Source organism: Culex quinquefasciatus, chromosome 1 (genome assembly GCF_015732765.1).
Source record: "Culex quinquefasciatus strain JHB chromosome 1, VPISU_Cqui_1.0_pri_paternal, whole genome shotgun sequence".
In the NCBI taxonomy this organism is placed as follows: Eukaryota; Metazoa; Arthropoda; class Insecta; order Diptera; family Culicidae; genus Culex; species Culex quinquefasciatus.
In genome coordinates this window covers 112,501,655-112,520,751 of record NC_051861.1, presented here as the reverse complement: position 1 = coordinate 112,520,751, position 19,097 = coordinate 112,501,655, and the positions used below count along the sequence as shown (strand labels likewise).

At 37.1% G+C, this 19,097-nt stretch overlaps 1 protein-coding gene across 3 annotated transcripts; it reads left to right on the top strand.

Moving 5' to 3' along the window:
• The first annotated feature begins 703 nt into the window (after nt 1-703).
• LOC6054667 lies at nt 704-14,687 on the top strand. 3 transcript variants are annotated; one of them, XM_038266801.1, is made up of 7 exons: nt 704-864; nt 1,013-1,255; nt 7,997-8,202; nt 8,340-8,689; nt 13,100-14,056; nt 14,178-14,183; nt 14,282-14,687. In XM_038266801.1, the coding sequence occupies exons 2-7, from the start codon at nt 1,072-1,074 to the stop codon at nt 14,502-14,504; spliced, it is 1,926 nt and encodes a 641-aa protein (XP_038122729.1). In that variant the 5' UTR covers nt 704-864; nt 1,013-1,071; the 3' UTR covers nt 14,505-14,687. The 3 variants fall into 3 exon arrangements, with proteins under 3 accessions (XP_038122729.1, XP_038122731.1, XP_038122730.1); XM_038266802.1 differs by having other exon boundaries at nt 721-864; nt 1,020-1,255; XM_038266803.1 differs by lacking the exon at nt 14,178-14,183.
• Nucleotides 14,688-19,097: the final 4,410 nt, after the last annotated feature.

The window sequence follows — 19,097 nt, the reverse complement described above, 5'->3', positions numbered from 1 at the left end:
CCAAAATTGCCCCATTTGATTGAAAAACAAAAAAATAAATAATTGAAGAAGTTTTTTTTCAGTAGTATTTTAGACAATTTATTTTTTTAGATATACAAAAATAGAAGGGAGGGGGGGGGGTCGGACAAAAACTTTAAATAAAATTTATTTTTACACGATGTGCTGAAAATTTGGACTAAAAAAGAATATAAGTATGTTATGAGAAAATTAAACGATTCATCATCATTTTTCTAGATTTAGGAGAAACATAATTGAAGGTTATAAATTATTATTTTTGTTTTTGTGTGCATTATTAAAAATGTTTATGTTTCAGATTTTTTCCATTATAGTACCGTCAATTGGGTGAATCGGAAAAAAATATTCTTTAATTTCAATCATCCCTAAACTGCCCTTTAACATTTTTCGCACGCTCATCTTCCATCATGGCAGAAAGTTCATTCGCAAAAATTCTACGAAATTCGCCTCAGAATGACTGTTTTATTCTTGCTCTTATACGCTCCCTCGTAAGTACTTCTCCGTCTCATTCTCTTTCATTCTGACACACATTAATCAGCAGCCAGGGTTCATCCTCCTCTTTGTAGAACACCAAGCCCAGAACCACATCTGCGCACATTCCTTCCCTTATCGCTTGCTTCGGTGTCATGCCGATGAAGATGATTTCATGAACTTTTCGCTTCTTCATACGTTCTGCGTGCCGACAGAAGCCCAAAAGAAGCCATTTGTCCTTTAGCCCTTGACCAGGTCGTGCCGACTTCTTAAGGTTGTCCTAAGGTTGCAGGTCGTATCGATCCGAACACCTGGACAATCAGAACTACACTGAACTACTCGTGTGAGATATTGGCGGATAGGCTGAGAAGTTTTGAGGTAAAACCCATACAAACATTTTTGTAATAAATATAGAAATACACGAGCTAGAGGAGTCTACAATCAAAGCACGGCGTATATCTAACTCTATCGGACTGATGTATGGCCTCTACGTAATACGACCTTTTTTTCCTCTTTTTTTCTATAGTGGGTAGGTGGTATTGGTATTTGAGAGAAAAAGAACCCCCAGCGCTCGCGCTCAACGCCATGGACGAGACGAATAGGAATAGTGCGAAGCTAGATATCGAGGCGGCCAGACAGCAGTCCGCGGACAAGGAAAACTCCAAGGAGAAACTAAGCCCGGAACCGAAGGAATCCTACAAGAAGCTCTCGGACGCGGAGCTAGACCAGGCGAACGGTGCCGCGAGGAAGCAACCTGCAGACAGTGACGGTAAGGGACTCAACAATCGTCAATTTTCACCCAGAAAAATCGATTAGACCACACCTAAAAACTAGAAGAAAAAAAATCCCTAATTGCTTCAATGCAACTCGCGATCAATGAAATCCAAGATGGATGACGAAACCAAGTTCAATGCTAACGTCATCCAAGTAGACGGTGAACTCGCGAAAAATTCCAACCCGCGACATTTTCATTTACGCACGTTTTCAAAGAATACACAATTACACTTGGTACGTTCGGACAAAGGAGAGGCAAGATTTTTAGGGCTAAAAATAACGCTGCCAACAAGCGCAACAAGTTTTTTTGGGGGTAAAGATAGCTGACGTTTGCTGTATTTTTACCGTGAGGCGTGGAAAAGTTGCTTGAGAATGAAGTAGGCTTTGCGCACTTCAAAAAAAACTCTTGAAAAGTTGCTCAAAACAGAGCGCAAATTTTAAATCTTACTTGCCTATTTATTTAACATTTTTTTCATCAAACTTAACCTCAAACCTATTTTTTTCACTGTGGGTAGCAGAAAAAACGCGGGTTAAAAATGATGATAAATCAAAAATGGTGGTCGCGACAAGCACGCACGGACACGTGACTCAATCATCTGGAAGAAAAGGGTTAAGAGTGAGACATTTTAACAGCAAAAATGTCTAGCATATGGCACCGGAAGTGTAAATATCAACAAATAGCTTTCATCTCTGATAATAATTCGATATTTTTGCGATTTGATAGATTTGCGTGCTTCACTGTATAGTTGTTTGATTGCTACTTATTTGTTAAAAATCAACAATTAAAAAACACAAAGCTGTATCCGACAACTATGTTTAAAATTTATGTCCAAACAAAGAACTGAACACAAGCTTAAGTTTGCATCAACTGGAAGCTACATCAAGATTGGCAAATTTGCAATACATTTTGACACTTCAAATTAGCAGCTGTTGTTGATTTATTACGCAATTGGGAGCAAGATTCCGATGAAATCGCTTGGAATTGCGTTTTTGCTAATTAGGACTTAACAACATCAACTCATATTCTGAAACAGTGCTGGCCAATCTTTCATATATTTACCTTTCTTTAAAAGAATAAGGTGGTGAAAAGATTTCTTGAAAAATCTACCCAATGGAGCATTTCCATTCGAGCAGTTTTTGCTTTTTGCCTTCCTCACTGAGGTAAGGCTATAATCCTGCTCTAAAAATGAACTTTGTATAAAAACGTCGTAGACCCACCTTCATGTATACATATCGACTCAGAATCGAAAACTGAACAAATGTCTGTGTGTATGTGTGTGTGTATGTGTGTGGGTATGTGTGTGTATGTATGTATGTGACCAACAAACTAGCTCATGTTTCTCGGCACTGGCTGAACCGATTTGACCCGAACCTGTTGCATTCGACTTGGTTTAGGGTCCCATAGATCGAGTTTTATACAGATTGAAGTTTCGATAAGTAGTTCAAAAGTTATGTATAAAAATGTGTTTTCACATATATCCGGATCTCACTTAAATGTATGTAAACTAAGTCCGGATCCACCATCCGACCCATCGTTGGTTAGGTTATCAAAAGACCTTTCCAACGAGTCCAAAACATTGAAGATCTGGCAACCCTGTCTCGAGATATGGCCCCTTAAGTGATATTGATGTACTTTTTGGAAGCCGGATCTCACTAAAATGTATGTAAACTATGTCCGGATCCACTATCCGACCCATCGTTGGTTAGGTTATCAAAAGACCTTTCCAACGAGTTCAAAACATTGAAGATCTGGCAACCCTGTCTCGAGATATGGCCCCTTAAGTGATATTGATGTACTTTTTGGAAGCCGGATCTCACTAAAATGTATGTAAACTATGTCCGGATCCACTATCCGACCCATCGTTGGTTAGGTTATCAAAAGACCTTTCCAACGAGTTCAAAACATTGAAGATCTGGCAACCCTGTCTCGAGATATGGCCCCAGTGATATTGATGTACTTTTTTATTCCGGATCTCACATAAATCACATAAATGTATGTAAACTATGTCCGGATCCACTATCCGACCCATCGTTGGTTAGGTTATCAAAAGACCTTTCCAACGAGTCCAAAACATTGAAGATCTGGCAACCCTGTCTCGAGATATGGCCCATTAAGTGATATTTATGTACTTTTTTATTCCGGATCTTAAAAATAGATGAAATTTGTGTACAGCCATTGTTGGTAATGAGTGAGGAAGGCTCCAACCACATAGGTGGATTAAGTTAGTTTTTCTACAATGTATTCCTTATGGGAGAACTGTCATTTCTACCACTCGAATCGGGTGCTCCATTATATCTTCGGAGCCGTATTGTCAAACAGATTTCAAAAGATCCGTGGTAGATTTTCTTGAAACTTGAAATAAATTAAATTCGTTAAGGAGGTATTAGACTCAACGATGCCAGATTATTTTGTGGGTGATCTGTATTTTCATAAAAATAAATCTGTATTTTATCTGTATCATGCCAAATTCGAACCCATTCAAGACACTTTTAAAATTTTAACAGCAGATTTAAGCTTTTTAATCATATTAAAGCATAATTCAAATACTAAATTGTTGAAATTTCAAAATATAATCAATTTAAAAAAAATCTATATATACAGATTTTTGTGATTTTTGGGATCGAAAAATCTGTAAAATATGGCTGATAGACTATGTCAAAAGGGCGTAATATTGAATGTTTGGCCCTTTCGAAATGTTAGTCTAGATTTGAAAATTTTGAAAAAATTGTTTTCGAAAAGATCGGAAAATTTCACAAATGTTTCATATTTTATCATTGAAAATCGGACCATTAGTTGCTGAGATATCGATATTGAAAAATGGTGGGCTGTTTGGGTGAGACTTAGAAAACATAAATTTTCCTGTTTTTAAACCTTTGCATTGCAATATCTCAGCAACTAAAGGTCGTATCAACAAAGTCCGAAGAAGCAAAATATAGAGAATTTTCTCAACTTTTCAAAAATATTTTTTTTTAAAATTGGGCAACATGTGCACTAATTTAAAAAAATGAAAAACTTCGACTATTTTCAAAAATGTCACTTAAATATGGATTTAACTTGAAAACGGTGCACTTTATTAAAATTTCACTAAAGTACTTTTTGATTGCAAATTTGATATTACATCGAAAAATGGAGTTGAAAAATTTTTGCGACCAAAATTTCGATTTTTTGAAAAAATCAGTATTGATTAAAAAATTCATAACTCGGTCAATGATTTTTTGCCCACTCTGGAAATTTCTGAAAAGTTGGCATTTTATGTCCTCTAAAACATATCAAAAAATGAAAAAAAATGTTTTTTTGCAAATCAAGTTTTAGTAATAAAAAGTTAAATAAAAAAATCACCAAAATTTTTTTACCGTGTATCATTTTTTGCAGTGTAGTCCGTATCCATACCTACAACTTTGCCGAAGACACCAATTCGATCAAAAAATTCCTTCAAAAAATATAGATTTTTGAATTTTCATACATTATTTCTGTATGGACAGCTGCCAAATTTGTATGGAAAATTATATGGACAAACTAATGATGCAAAATGGCTTCTTTGGGCATACCGAAGGCACCAAAAAAGTTTCAGTCGGATTAAAAAATACAAACAAAATCGAATGACCGAAATCCTAGAGAATTGCTCTATTATAAAAATATTTGCAGCGATTTTTATTTTCAGTTTGATTGATTTGCTTGTTTTCAAACAAAACATCATCATTAGGGTTAGTAAATTTTCACGATTTCGCGGACAGCGTGAAATTCGTGAAATTTGTAGATTTCCGTAAATTTTTATCAATTTCTCAAAGTAGAAAACATATTCTCGGAACCATCAAGTTATCACATGAAAAATAACATCAATAATTTGATTCCATAGTTTTTATTTTTTACAAATGTTGGCTTTTTCACCCAAAACATATTAAAATTGACTAAACAAGTATATTGTGATAATTTTTTGAAAGATTGCACAGATTTTTGACATTGAATTATTTTTTGCTGAGTTTTGTTTACTTTTCACGATATATAATTAGTTGGGTGGATGGTTCCCGTGGGAGTTAAAAAATACCCCCTTTCTTGTTTGCTGTTCTTATTTCGAATAAAATTTTAAAGATTTTGTTACTAAATAAATTATTTTTGACTATTGATTTTTAATTTTGTTTTTGAAAAATGAGATGAAAATCTTTAAAAGTATTTTTAAGGCCGTTGCAAATATTTTTCAAAGTTTATGTCCCCCCTTTCAAATTGATCTGAAAAATCAGGGGGCAAAAAAAATATTTTTCCAAAAAACTTCAAAATTTCCATGAAAATAGAAGTCTAATCAACTAAAACTAAAACAAACTAAAATGCATTTTTCTGCATTGATAATCATATTTAGCATGTTTGGGCTTGTTTAAAAATGTTTTGAATTATTATGAAATTCCAATGTACAGCACCGCAAAAAAATTATTTTTCACAAAAAAAAAATTTTCGTGAATATTTAGAAATATTGGAAACTAATGATGGCAAAACAACTGGACAGGTGTATAATGCATTTTAAAACACCTTTTGTCATTAAAAAGTTGAAACCATGGCTCGTAATTTCAATTTTTATACTTTTTTTATTTATGGTCCCCGTGAAATTTGCAATTTTTGAGCGTGAAAAATCACTAAGCCTAAATTTATCATTGAAAAGTTGTTCTGTAAAAAATGCATTATTTTTTACTTACTCATGGATTAAAACATAAATTTTGATCAAGTTCTACAAAAAAGAATAACTTCAATCTTAAGTAAATACAGTAAAAACTGTTTTATTTACTGTCTATTTGTGAATTTTTTGACAACAATCCAAGTTACGAAATGGATCATTTTGTTCTGATACCATTTTTCTTCCGTAAATATCAATTTAAAATTGATAAGAACTGCTTTCAACCATAAAGAATGTTTGAAATTGAAACAAAAAAAAATAAAAAAAATTCTAACAATACGTTCAATGGAGAACTGACATTTCTACCACTCGAATCGGATTCTCCTTTAGCTCCTTCAAAAGGGTATCTAAAATATATTGATTTTGACATACCCTTTTAAAATGGTGACGCCGGGTGAACTTGAAAAAATGATAGAAAGTATTAGTTTTCCAAACTCGCAAACAAAGCAGTACAGTCATCCCACATATTCGGAACACTTTTGTGGTAATTTGTCAATAGAATGCAAAATGCAACTTTTCTGCCGACCCTGCTATTTTTAGGGCCTTTATTTGAACACTCTCGTGCTATTTCACTAGTAAAAGAAATACTTTTAAAACAAAAACTGCATTTCCAGACTATTTTATCCAGAGCAAAAAAACACTGCCTCCAAATTTCCTGTTCCATGATTGTGGGATGTTATTGTGCCTCCCACAATTGTGGAACACCTGAATTGAACAGATATTTTCACAAAAAAAAGTTATCAGACCATTCATGAAACATTACTAAGTATGAGTTTTATTGGTTTCAGATTGCATAGTCATTATTTTGTAAAAAATATGTACTCCTGGAGATAAACAAAAGTTTGTTTACTGTTTACATCGTAAGAAAAAAGTGTTCCGAATGGATTTCAAAGGTCAATGTTTTTCTTTGAAAACTTGATATAAAACGTACAAATGTACAGCCGGTCTATACATCAATTCTCGGGTGAGTTTTCAAAAAGCCGTAAAAGCCACCGTGACCTCCAACACTAATTTGCATTTTTCTCCAAAATGAAACAAAATTCCATTTATTTTTTGTTTGGGGAACTTAAAGGACGTGTAGATGAACAATCTCAAGCATTTTTGAAATTGGTTTTTCGTTAGTTGGTCGAATACCGATGCAAAAAGGACTTTGTTCACCAATGGCTCTTACGGCCTTTTGAAAACTATTCCGAGAATTGAAAGATCGCAAGAAAAGCTTTCACATGACTGTAAAAGCAAATCATTATGTTCAATTATCGATTTTATATGATTTGTTGAACATTAGCCGATCTGTAAACTGTTCCGAATATGAGGGATGACTGTATGCAGGCTGACGTTTCTGCAAACAAATGCAGTCAAACTGTCAAAAAGTTTGTTTGTTTGCGAGTTTGTTTGTTTGTTTGTGATAGTCATTAGACTACTTTACTTTAATCATGAAATATCATTATGAAACTTTCAGAAGTGATTAGAAGTCATCTTTTGGATGGATTTAAAAAAAAAATCTTCAATATGAAATTTTTAGATTTTCTACATGTGTGTATGTAACACTTTGACCTTTTGAAATTTTCAATGACTGACGGTTCATAACTCTACTAACATGAAAAGAATTATTTAATAAACATCACTTTCAATTTCAATTACTAGCACCACGAGGTACCTACTCTCAAATTGTTACCATATGGTGCGAATAGCTGCAATTGTGTGTCCAAGTCTGACATAACCCGCTAGCCAACACAGCAAATTATCACCGTCTTATCTCTAAATATACCTACCCCGAAGCTGATGATAGAACCAACCAACCTACACACAATCTGCCTGTTCAAAACGCTGATTATCAAGTTGTTAGTTATGTCTACGTCTGTATTTGAAGCGCTCTACCAACACCACTGCGTTGAGATGTATCTCTACAACTACAACCTAGACTAACCAACACCAACTGACTTAACCCTCAACCCCAACCATCCACGAACCTCACACGCAAGGTCGTCCGGTCCGATCTGATCTCCAACTCATTCAATATCAAACCACCGAAGCGTGAACAACTCAACACTACAATCTCTTCCCCATTTTAGATCCCGCGATGGTCCGCGAAAACGGCAACTGCAAGGATGGCGAGGACGAGAAGATGCTGAACGGGGGCGGCGCCGGTGACGCCGTGGCCACCACCAACGGGGGCGGTGGCGAAAAGGAGAAGCTCACCCAGAAGGAGCTCGAGGTGACGTTCACGTCCGAGGGACAAAATGGGGACGTCCGGATCAACCTGGAGGTGGAGAAGCAGGTAAGCGGGGTGGGAGATTCGCACCTTGCGGTGCTAATTGGGCTTTGCAAAGTGAAGATGGGGGTTATAAAAGGGCCTCGCGGAAGTGCGGACTAGTTTCAGTTGACTGATGGTCACTTTCTCGACTCTGCTTGCAGCAAACCTTCTCCGGCATGAGCAAGGAGGAGCTGATGAAGTTCGCGAACGACCCGTTCTGGGTGCGGCTGCGCTGGTTCCTGTTCATCGTGTTCTGGGGCCTTTGGATCGGCATGCTGGCCGGGGCCGTCTACATCATTCTGGACGCGCCAAAGTGTGCCGCACCGGTGCCACTCTCTTGGTGGCAGACGGGCCCGCTGGTTACCGTTGATGAACAGTCCTACCGCGAGCAGGTCGCCGACGTGAAGAAGTTTGGAGCGGCGGGAGTGGTGTACAAACTGCCGGAGGATGAAACGTACTTTGTGGAGGGAGCCCTGGAGGGCAAGATTAAGGAGCTGGTGAAGGCGTTTGGGTGAGTACCTAACTTTATTATCTTGTTGGTTGTAAGAGCTTCCATTTCCCCTTAACCAATCTACGCAGATGAGAAGAACAGACGACATTATGGGAAAACGGGAATTCTTGAGTCGCAAACGAAACGAAACGCAATTGAGCTAAATTGAACTTAAGTGACGCACTCCGCGAGTGACTTGACGACTTGACGACTTGAACTCGCTAGAGGAGAATGGAAGTGATGTCTGTGAGATGCGAACACACCACATATCTCAAACTGGTTTGTTCGCTCGTAAAGTGAGTTGTTTGTCGCAAATGTGAAGACTTGTTTGCGGGAAGAAGAAATAAAGGGAGATTTGCTTTCTGTTGCTTGCTGACAACAGGCGACGCCATTATTTGATCTGTTGGGAATCTCAACGAAAGCGTAAATTGAACCAAGGAAGCTGTTGTCTTCTTATTCCAAAATTTACAAACTTACGGACCCAATCCTTCAACAATCTGATTGTAAAAATAGGCAAATTTTTGTTGTAAATCGCTGAGTAGACAGTACTTTAGGGGATAGAGAATTTGCAGCAAAGCTAAAAGACGCGTGTCGCCACCTATGAACAAATAGCGTAAACCTATGATTTTTAGAGAAAATGTGTTTTTTCCTTCCTAATCAACATTTTCATAAAACTTATGCCGGATTCGGATGAGAAAAATTATTTCCAACAATTTGGTGTATAACTTTCCAATATTTGTTTGAATTTTCTATGAGAAAACTGTAGATTTAGAAAAAGATAGTAATTTGGACTATTTGGCAAGAAAGTCTGTCAAAAATCAATACAAATTGTTGAATATACGTTAACACATCTGTTATCAACTATATAACTGTTTATTTCATTGATATATACGGGAAACTCATTTTTCGTGTTCCAAAACATGTTTTTAAAGAAAAAGGTCACAAATTTGTGCGCGCCCAAAGTTGATGTTCATTATTTTAAAGCAAAAATTTTTCTCGTCTTTTGCAACCAGTTTCATGAAGATTGATGCAGGGAATCATGAGAAATAAGCGATTTTGTTCTTTAATCGACAGAAAGGCATACGACTTTAGGCAAGTAACCTCATTTTGGCGCCACCTACATTTGAAACGCAGTCGCGCTGCAAAACCTCAATAAATAAGGCTTTCTAGTCAGAGATTTACCAATACATTCAAAGTATGTTTACGTTACAGCTGGACGTTTGTTTGCATCAGGTTTCCTATCTCTTTCTAGCAAAAGTTTTTTGTCAGGCGACTTCTAGCTGGTTTTTTTGACTGGCCGCCTGATATGTCAGAAAACATACTTTACAGGGCAGTGACAGCTCGAGCTCGATCAATGTTTGCATCAGGACACTGTGACGAGAAGTTCGTCATTTTTGGGTTAAAATATATTTTTTTCACTGGTTCTAGGCCCAGTATAAAAAAAATATCGATAGTTCTCGTAGTTTCGAAAATCTTAAAAAATCTGTAACAAATATCTTGGTGCAAAAGCTCTGGTTGAAGTGCACCGTTAAGTGGTCAATAACTTGAGACAAGGTTGCCAGATCATACCAATTTTAGAATCATTTGAAAGGTCTTTTGATCACTTATCCAACGATAGGTCGGATGATAGATCCAGACATAGTTTTCATATAGATAAGTGAGATCCGGCATCAAAATTTCAGCATCCGATTCTCAACTCTGACACTTTTTTATAGGGGAAATATACTCTTTCTAATCAAATACCTACCTTCGTCATATGGAGAGTTTGATGCTCGTTTCAAGCTCCAAATATACTATTTAGGCTATAAACTTACCAGATTCAATGCACTTTTGATCATAATTTCTATTTTGCGAGACCATTTCTCATAATTTTGTTGGGACACACATCGACAGGCAAGATGAGAGCTTAACTGCTTAACGAAAGTCGCCATCAATATCTTTTCACTTGCGCTAACGTTTCCAAAGCGCTTAGATATGAAATTGCTTCCAACTACCGGCAACATGTTCTTTTGAACATGGTTTTGCCACTCACTTGAAAAATAATCCCGAAACATGCAAATAAATAGCAAGCGCCGTCAAAAAAAACAAACGGGCCAAGTCTTTTGACGTTTGACTTTTGACGACCCATTCCAATCGAAGGCTGAAGAAAACCGTGCGAGAGGCGAAGGCAAAAAAAGAACAAAGGGTGAAGTGATGTCAGGAAATTTTCTCTACAAATGCTACTTTTCGTGAGTGTTCGCTTAAAATTTCATCACAATTGGCAGCACTAGCAAACCCTAAAGAGCGTTAAAAGAAAAAAGAACTAAGCTGAAAATAGGAAAATGGGCGTGGCCCAATGCATTCTCGTCTGATTAGAATACATTTGGGATTTTTTTTTTTAAATGCTTGTAAAAGGTATAGAAAAACGTTTAGTAAAAGTGAAAATAAACAGAAATGTTCACAAAATGTTGCTCTACTCGTTGGTGTACTTGGTGTTAGTAAATTTCAAGGAACACTCAAGATTATCCAGCATCATTCAAACACGACCGCTTGTTAGGCTTAAAATGGGTATATTTCCCCTAATACGCAAAGTTTATCTTATCAAAAACTGGAAATCTTTATTGACAGTGAGCAAACCAGCCTGATGGCAAGATTGTCAAATTGTATGTATGGGCCGCGATACCGTAAACTGGGGTCAATCGGGACACATGGGGCGAATTGGGACAGCAGTTTTAACCATGTTAGAGCACAATGTTTTGATTTTTCTGGTTGGTTTCGGTTAGAACAGACTCTGGCCAACAATATGTGTACATCCATTTCCAAATTTAAAAGCTTTTGGTGCTCTAAAAACTGCTGTCCCTATTCAGACTGTAGTCCCGAATCACCCCAGATAACGGTACTCACATTGGTTGGACCGTGGACCCCGCTATTTGGTCGCTTTACCCCTCTGACGCTAAATATAAAGTAAAAGAGCCAGCAAATGTGCAATTGAAAAAAAGTTTTTTTTTGTGAAAAAATATTGCAAATTGTGTTTTTGATGAATAATTTTGAATATGTTTGGCGAAAAATAAATAACTAGAAAAAATAAAATATTATCCAGCCTTTTGAGGACGAAGTCAATCGTTCACATTTTTTAATGTTAACTTATTAACATATTTTGGTGTTAAATGAGGTTAAATGTCAATATTCCAAGAAGATAATTGTGTGGAGCGATACACCCTATTGCGGTATAAGTGAGCGCACTCCATTGGATCGAGTCGAATAGGCCCCTCGTACGATTGGCATGACGCAACCATGCACTGACAAAGCATGGACGCAGCCACATGAATGGTTCGGTGACAGCTGGCAATGCAAGCCCAGCTCGCGTCCTCTTTCCTCGTGTGACGCTCGGCCGGATCGGTTGTGAGCCCGCACCGATTCCCCCGGCGGGCGATTTCCCGAGTGGAATTACCGATCCACACAATAATGTACAGCTTGTGACGATAAACTACTTTTCCTTTACTTAGAAATCGTATCCAGAAGGAAAACGATCACCAGCTATGTTGGTCCGCACCGGGTTCTGAACTCCCATTCACGAGGCGGAAGCCTTACCGCATGGCTCGGTCTTAACAAAAAAATTAACTAGACAATTTCAAATTACAAACCTAAATATTAAATAAACTTATTTTCAAATTTACTTATAAATGGCCTGTATACCCTATTTTGTGCAACCAGTTTATGGAGCGTTCACCCTATATGGACTGTCAAAAGTGAGGTTCACTTTTTGACAAGCTTGCCACCAGTCTGGAGCAAACGTAACGAATTGTTGTTGTTGTTCGACAGCTTTGACAGCCGCGCATGGTGGGTCAACTGTCAACTGAGATGAACGAAATTATTTGTTTACATTGTGACTCCCGCAAACGTCAAACCATACAAAATTGCTGCCGGATCTTTTCCGTAAGAGATCCGGAAACAGATCCGACAGGAATTTGCACTGATTTGACGTTTGCTGAGGGTGCCGAAGAGTTTGGTTATGTTACTGCCTGCAAAAAAAAAACAATAGAAGGGACATTTACCGATCCATACGAGTTTAAGCAATATGGGTATCAAACTTCAAGGTTTTTGATACAGGACATGACAATTTCCGTAGTAACAGTTCAATAGGGCAAATCTGCGTTTGTTAACAAGCAGTCTATCCCTTTTGCTCAAGTGACAGTTCACGTAAGGTAAGAGTGGGATAGACTGCTTGTTTACAAACGCAGATTCCCCCTATTGAACTGTTACTACGGATTTACCACCCTATTTATGGTTTTAAGTAGGCCATAAAGCTTATTCAGACCTGAGTTCTAATTAACATCTTCGCTCTAATTATGCGAAATCATGACTCAAACTAGTAGAAAGCGTATCGTTATTTGCTCAAATAATAAAATCTACCCCATGACTAATCCTCCTCTCAACCCCCCTTCCCCGCAGCGACCACGACATCAAGGTCATCCTGGACGTGACGGCCAACTACGTGACCAAGAACGACCCGCTGTTCAAGGAGGCCACGGCCAGCGCCGACGCCCCGCAGCGATCGGCCTTCGTTTGGCGCCAGTCCAGCGAAAAGACCAACTGGCTCGAGGTCGGCACTACCGATCGTAGCTCCGCCTGGAAGCCACTGGACTCGCAGCTCATCTTGGGCCAGTTTGGAGCGGATCGCTTCGATCTGCAGCTGAGCGAACCGATCGCCAAGGACAAGCTCAAGTCGACGCTGCGTCGGTTGGCGGAGCTGGGCGTCAGTGGATTCCGGTTGGCCAACGCCAAGCACTTTATCGTGGATCGTGCCGGAAAGGACGACGAGGTCGCATCGCCGGCCGCGGACAAGTCGCTCACGCACGACCATTACGACTTCTGGACGCATGCGCACACTACTTACCAAGCTGGGCTTGGAGCTCTGCTGCACGAGCTGGCTCTGGAGGTTAGAAACTACACCAAGGGCGAGGGATTCCTGTCCGTCAGCGAAGACATTGTCCGTCCGGAAGCCTTTGCCGTCGATGGAAGCCAGCTGGGCGTTGACCTTCCCGAGTATGGCAACGTTGAGACGATCCTGAGCGCTCCGATCACCGCGGAGTCCGCCAAGATCATCCGGGATGACATCGAGCGTACGCTGAACGAAACTAACCTGTACAGCGCCGTCAACGGTGGCAAGCCCTGGAACCAGTGGCCGTACGATAAGGCATCCCTGGCCAACGTTCCAGCCTCGGAGTACAATGTGTTCATGTTCCTGCTGCCGGGAGTCCCAGTTGTCCCGCTGGACGTCCTCAACTACGGTGACGGAAGCCACGCGATCGTCGAGAGCTTGAACAAGTTCCGCAAATCGCCGTCCTTCGAGCATGGTTCGTTCGCGATCTACACGGACGCTAACGCGACCTCCATCGGATATACCCGGTAAGTGACCTAACCTCAAAAACCCCATTCACTCACGTTTCATCTATATCGCTAACTAACCCATTTCGCTTCAACTAACCTTTTTCTCCACGCTACGCTAACATAACCTCTAATCGAGTAGGCTCTGGTAAGCACACCAATTCATAACCTAACAAAACATAAACAAAACCCCCACCAACTGTCAAAAATCTAACCTCTCTCCCCCTCTACAATCCATTCTTCCAGGCAAAAGTCCGGCAATCCGGGCTACTTTGTGGCGCTGAACCCGACGGACGCCCCCGTGCGGGCCGACTTTGGCCTGATGCAGGGCATCGCCGAGGAGCTGACGGTGGTGCTGGTCAGCGCAAACTACCGCGAGGAGGACATTGCCGCCAAGAGCAAGATCCAGGCGAACGCGGTCCCGCTGTCGGCCCGGTCGGCGCTCATTGCGACCTATGTGCCGAAATAAATGAAGGAATAAGCATTTATAAAGTTGAAGTGTTAAAAAGTTCATGTTCGCTTAGCGCATATTAAATGTTTGAAGAAAAGACCGAAAAAAAGAAAATTGTCTTTTCGTAATCGCTTTGGCACAAACAAGAATGAATTTAAGTAATTCAAAGTAGAAAACAATAAATATTATCAAGAGCATCAATCCCTCTGTGTCCACATTATTCAATATCCGAAACGAGTATGAGAAACAGATCGACCCGAAGCTCGAGCCAAAATTCTCAGTGGGAATCAAAATGTCGCTGACGTGCATTTTGGGCCAAATTGAGTAAAGATCGCCATTTTGTGCAGCTCACAATGTCTCACCTTTTGACCTTCACAGATCCCCAAAATTCAATTTCAAACCTGAGATATTCAATAAAAACCGAAAAAACTCCGTGCATTTTTGTTACCTATCATGTGAAAGAAGCTTCAATCTTGTCGTGCTATCTTGACACACTCTGAAAATTGATGTAAGTGCGACAAAGGTTAAAGGGATTTTAGATCAGAACGCGTTTGACACAAGTACGAGCTCGACTACCGTGAACATTTGTAATTATAACTCGAGACTCCAGCAACTAAAATCAACCAAACTTCAGGACAATGCACAGAATGGTCAACCAAACACAACGTGTTTGTTATTGTTTACATCTCGTGCTCTCGTTTTTTGTTTATTCAAGGTCAAACATCAAAAATGCATTTTTCTCGGAGCGTCAAAAAGTCGATTTTCTGCAAGGTATGTAGATTAGATAAGATAAGGCGGGATTTAACAGCTGTCAAAAAAGTTGGCACGAAACCCGGATTTTATAAGGAGATTTTCAGAAAAGTGAAATTTTGACCATTTTCCGGGCCGGATTTTTTTCTATGGGGTTGTTAATTTTTTGTTATATTTTTATTTTAAAAGCGTATTTCGGTTCAGTTTGGCAAGCTCTTGTTAATAAACAAGAAAAGCGCGTAGTTGCAAGATGGCGGCATCGAGCTCAACCAAAGGAGAAAACTTTAAAAGTTTTTTTTTTATCAAAGCTAAAAAACACATGTCGCCACTTATGAACAAATAGCGTAAACCTAAGATTTATTGAAAAAAAGTGTCACATCAACATTTTTATAAAACTTTTGCCGGATTCAGATAAGAAAAAATATGTCCAACACTTTGGTGTATAATTTTCCAATATTTGTTTGATTATTGTGAGAGAAAACCTCGGATAAAACTGTAAATTTCGAAAAAGATAGTAATATGAACTATTTTGCAAGAAAGTCTTTCAAAAATCGATAGAAATTGTTGAAAATATGTTAACAAATTTGTTATCAATAATATAATGGTTTATTTTTATGCAAAACCTTGGCAAAACCTCAATTGTATTAAAAAAAAACATAACAGTTGACAATTGGGTGCTCAAGCCCTATGTAAATTTTTATGTACAACGGTAAAAAACACGATTAAAAACCATTTCTGATCACTTTTTTTTTTCATTTTAACGCAAAAAATTTTTTTGTCAAGACAACATTTTTTCGATGGATCAACTATGGTCCCCTTGGAAAGAGCTGTCAAGTAGGAGCTTTTCTGTCAAGAAGGACCGCGGGGTCTAGCGCGGGGTTAATTTTTCAAAATTGATTCAAAAATCCATTTTAAACTCTTTGTGGTCGTGCAATGGGTCATTGTACTCAGAAAAATAAGCTTTATCGCTGTAAACAATAATATCAGAAATCTAAGCTTCATTTTAGGACCCAATTCGACACTTATTAGTTCGACTTTGCCAAATAAACGGGGTACAAACTAAAAAAGTGTAATACGAAAAAGTGACCAAAAACCGGGGGTTGAGTATGCCACAAAATTGGCTTTGTTTTTTATCCAGGATTTTAAGCGAAGATGGCGTTCGAATGCAGTGTTACCACATGCTCGTCTGTATCAGAGGGTCCAAAAATCTGTCTTATCTGCACCAAGCATGGCGAATATCTGTACCATTATCTGTACGGTATATTTTTTTGTAAAAACTTTTTTTTAACATGCATTTTGAACAATCTTATGACAACACTAAATGCTGATATGCAGCTCGGAAGGAACGCAAAACTCCATATAAAAAAACACCCAAGAAACGGCCAAGGAAAGACGTTTCTTCGCGTGACGTTCATTCGCGCGATGTTTGTTTGCAAAATGTTATTTTGAAAAAACTAAAATATTCAGAATTTGTTTATTTTATTGCAACTGAAAGTTATAAATGTATCAATAATTTTGTAATCGATATTATAATATTGAAAATTCCGAATTGCCTTATCATGCCGAATCTCAAAAAGCAGAATCTTGAAATTAAAAGGAAGGATTTTGTATTTTGCTTGAAAAGAAGTAAACCAAAGGGAAAATCCATAAACACACAGATTAAAAAATACAAATATTAAAAATAAAAAAATCTTAGATTAAAAAAATAAAAAGAAATATGTATACAAAAAAATAATTAAAAATAACAAATTCAAAGCTTAAAAATTCTAATAATTAAAAATTAATAAAATTAAAATAACATAATTTAATAATTCATATATTCAAAATCCTTCAAATAAAAAAATTATAATCCAAAAAATTTAAAATTCTAAATAAAAATCTAGAATTTAAAATCATACCCAGATTTAAAATTTAAAAAATATCAAAGAATTTAGGAAATTAAGAATTTTATAATTTAGGAATTTGAGAATTTAAGAATTTAAGAATTTAAGAATTTAAGAATTTAAGAATTTAAGAATTTAAGAATTTAAGAATTTAAGAATTTAAGAATTTAAGAATTTAAGAATTTAAGAATTTAAGAATTTAAGAATTTAAGAATTTAAGAATTTAAGAATTTAAGAATTTAAGAATTTAAGAATTTAAGAATTTAAGAATTTAAGAATTTAAGAATTTAAGAATTTAAGAATTTAAGAATTTAAGAATTTAAGAATTTAAGAATTTCAGAATTTAGGAATTTAATAATTTAAGTTAGACTGTAATCCATATTCATACAGACTGCAGTCCCAATTGACCTAGTTGACGGTACAAAACATAATTTATAGAAAACTTTCAATAAAATTTACTTTGACCAGATTCCATTTATTAAATAGTTTAATGTGACATAATGGCGTTACCTTTCAAGAAACAAATAATAATGTTTTGAAAAACTAGGATTATTTTTTTTAATATTCAGGCAACTACAAGGCGTTAATATAATTTAAAAATATATTCAAATTAATAAAAAAAAATACAATAAACTTTATGACTCATTATTTTCTGTATGATTCAGTACAACTTTTATTAAATTTTTGAAGTATTTTAGATTTTATTTTACCTGTGTTCTCCTTCATTTCAAAATCATTTTTGAGAAGAATGGGAAATGCTTGAAATTATGTTATAACTTTATTAGAACGAAATGCTCTAAATAATTTTTATTAGGTCCTTGTCGGTACTGAAACCTGGTTAGCAATGAGTCTGCTATTGTAAATGCAGTTTTCTTAAACCTAAGAAAAACCTAAAACTACAGAGGATCTTGTGTGTAAATGTTAGTGGGAGGGAGCCAATTACCCGCGGCGTATTAAGAGAGACTCCTAGTTCAAAATATTCTAGCATAAATGGATCTAAGATCGTTAAAAAATATAAGCATGATCCATTTATAAACGTTTCAAAAGTTAAACTAGATTTAATCAATGAAAAGTTCTTAAATGTTGAGATAATTGCAATAACTTAACCGACGACACTTAACTATTCAATAATATCATTTTGAGTAAGAATCTGTTTTATCTGAAAATCTGTACAAATCAGTACGGTGACCCAAATATCTGTCATCTGTACGTACAGATTCTGTACTCAGATCTTTGCTGAAAATCTGTACCATGACAGATAAATCTGTACATGTGGCAACGCTGTCGAATGTTGAACGTCCGAAATGTCAAAATCGCGCAGTAGCACCAACATTAGAAAAAAAATGCGGCTGTCATGCCATGGCAAACTTTTTTCGTAATGTTGGTACCACTGCGTGATTTTGACATTTCGGACGTTCAACATTCGAACGCCATTTTCGCTTAAAAAGCTGGATATTGATTAATGATTTTAATTCCCTTTTTATTTATCGAGATATTGAAATTTAAAAGTCAAGATGTCTTGAATGAAAACTCAAGTTCCTCGGGCTTCCTCTTTTTGCTCCAAATTTCCTTTGCCTCATAACACTGACCTAAAAAAATCCTAAAAATAACCTTGGTTTCATCGGTTTTATTAAAATTTAATAAAATGTTTTGTCCATGGATCAAGATCAAGATGCAAAAAATTAACAACACACTCAAACCACGGGGTACTTCACAACCGATTTCATACACCATTTGTGTTGCTGGTCGGTAAAAAAATTAATTAGTGAGTGTGTGCGTGCAACATGGTGTTAAACTTTTCGAAGTGCCATGGAAACCTTTACATCAACTGCACAGAAAGTTTAACTCTAGAGTTTTTTTTTTTTTTTTTTTGATTAGGTCCTATAAACACATGAAAGACAATAGTTTATTGGTCCTTTTAAAAATAACTCTGGAACTCCATGTTGCAAACATTCTCACTTTTAATTTCTCGATACGG

Bases quoted from the DNA above. Each gene is read 5' to 3' on its own strand.
- LOC6054667 (XM_038266801.1), top strand. From the start codon at position 1,072: ATGGACGAGACGAATAGGAATAGTGCGAAGCTAGATATCGAGGCGGCC. The intron at 1,256-7,996 runs GTAAGGGACTCA...TCCCCATTTTAG, and splicing joins GCAACCTGCAGACAGTGACG to ATCCCGCGATGGTCCGCGAA. The intron at 8,203-8,339 runs GTAAGCGGGGTG...CTCTGCTTGCAG, and splicing joins ACCTGGAGGTGGAGAAGCAG to CAAACCTTCTCCGGCATGAG.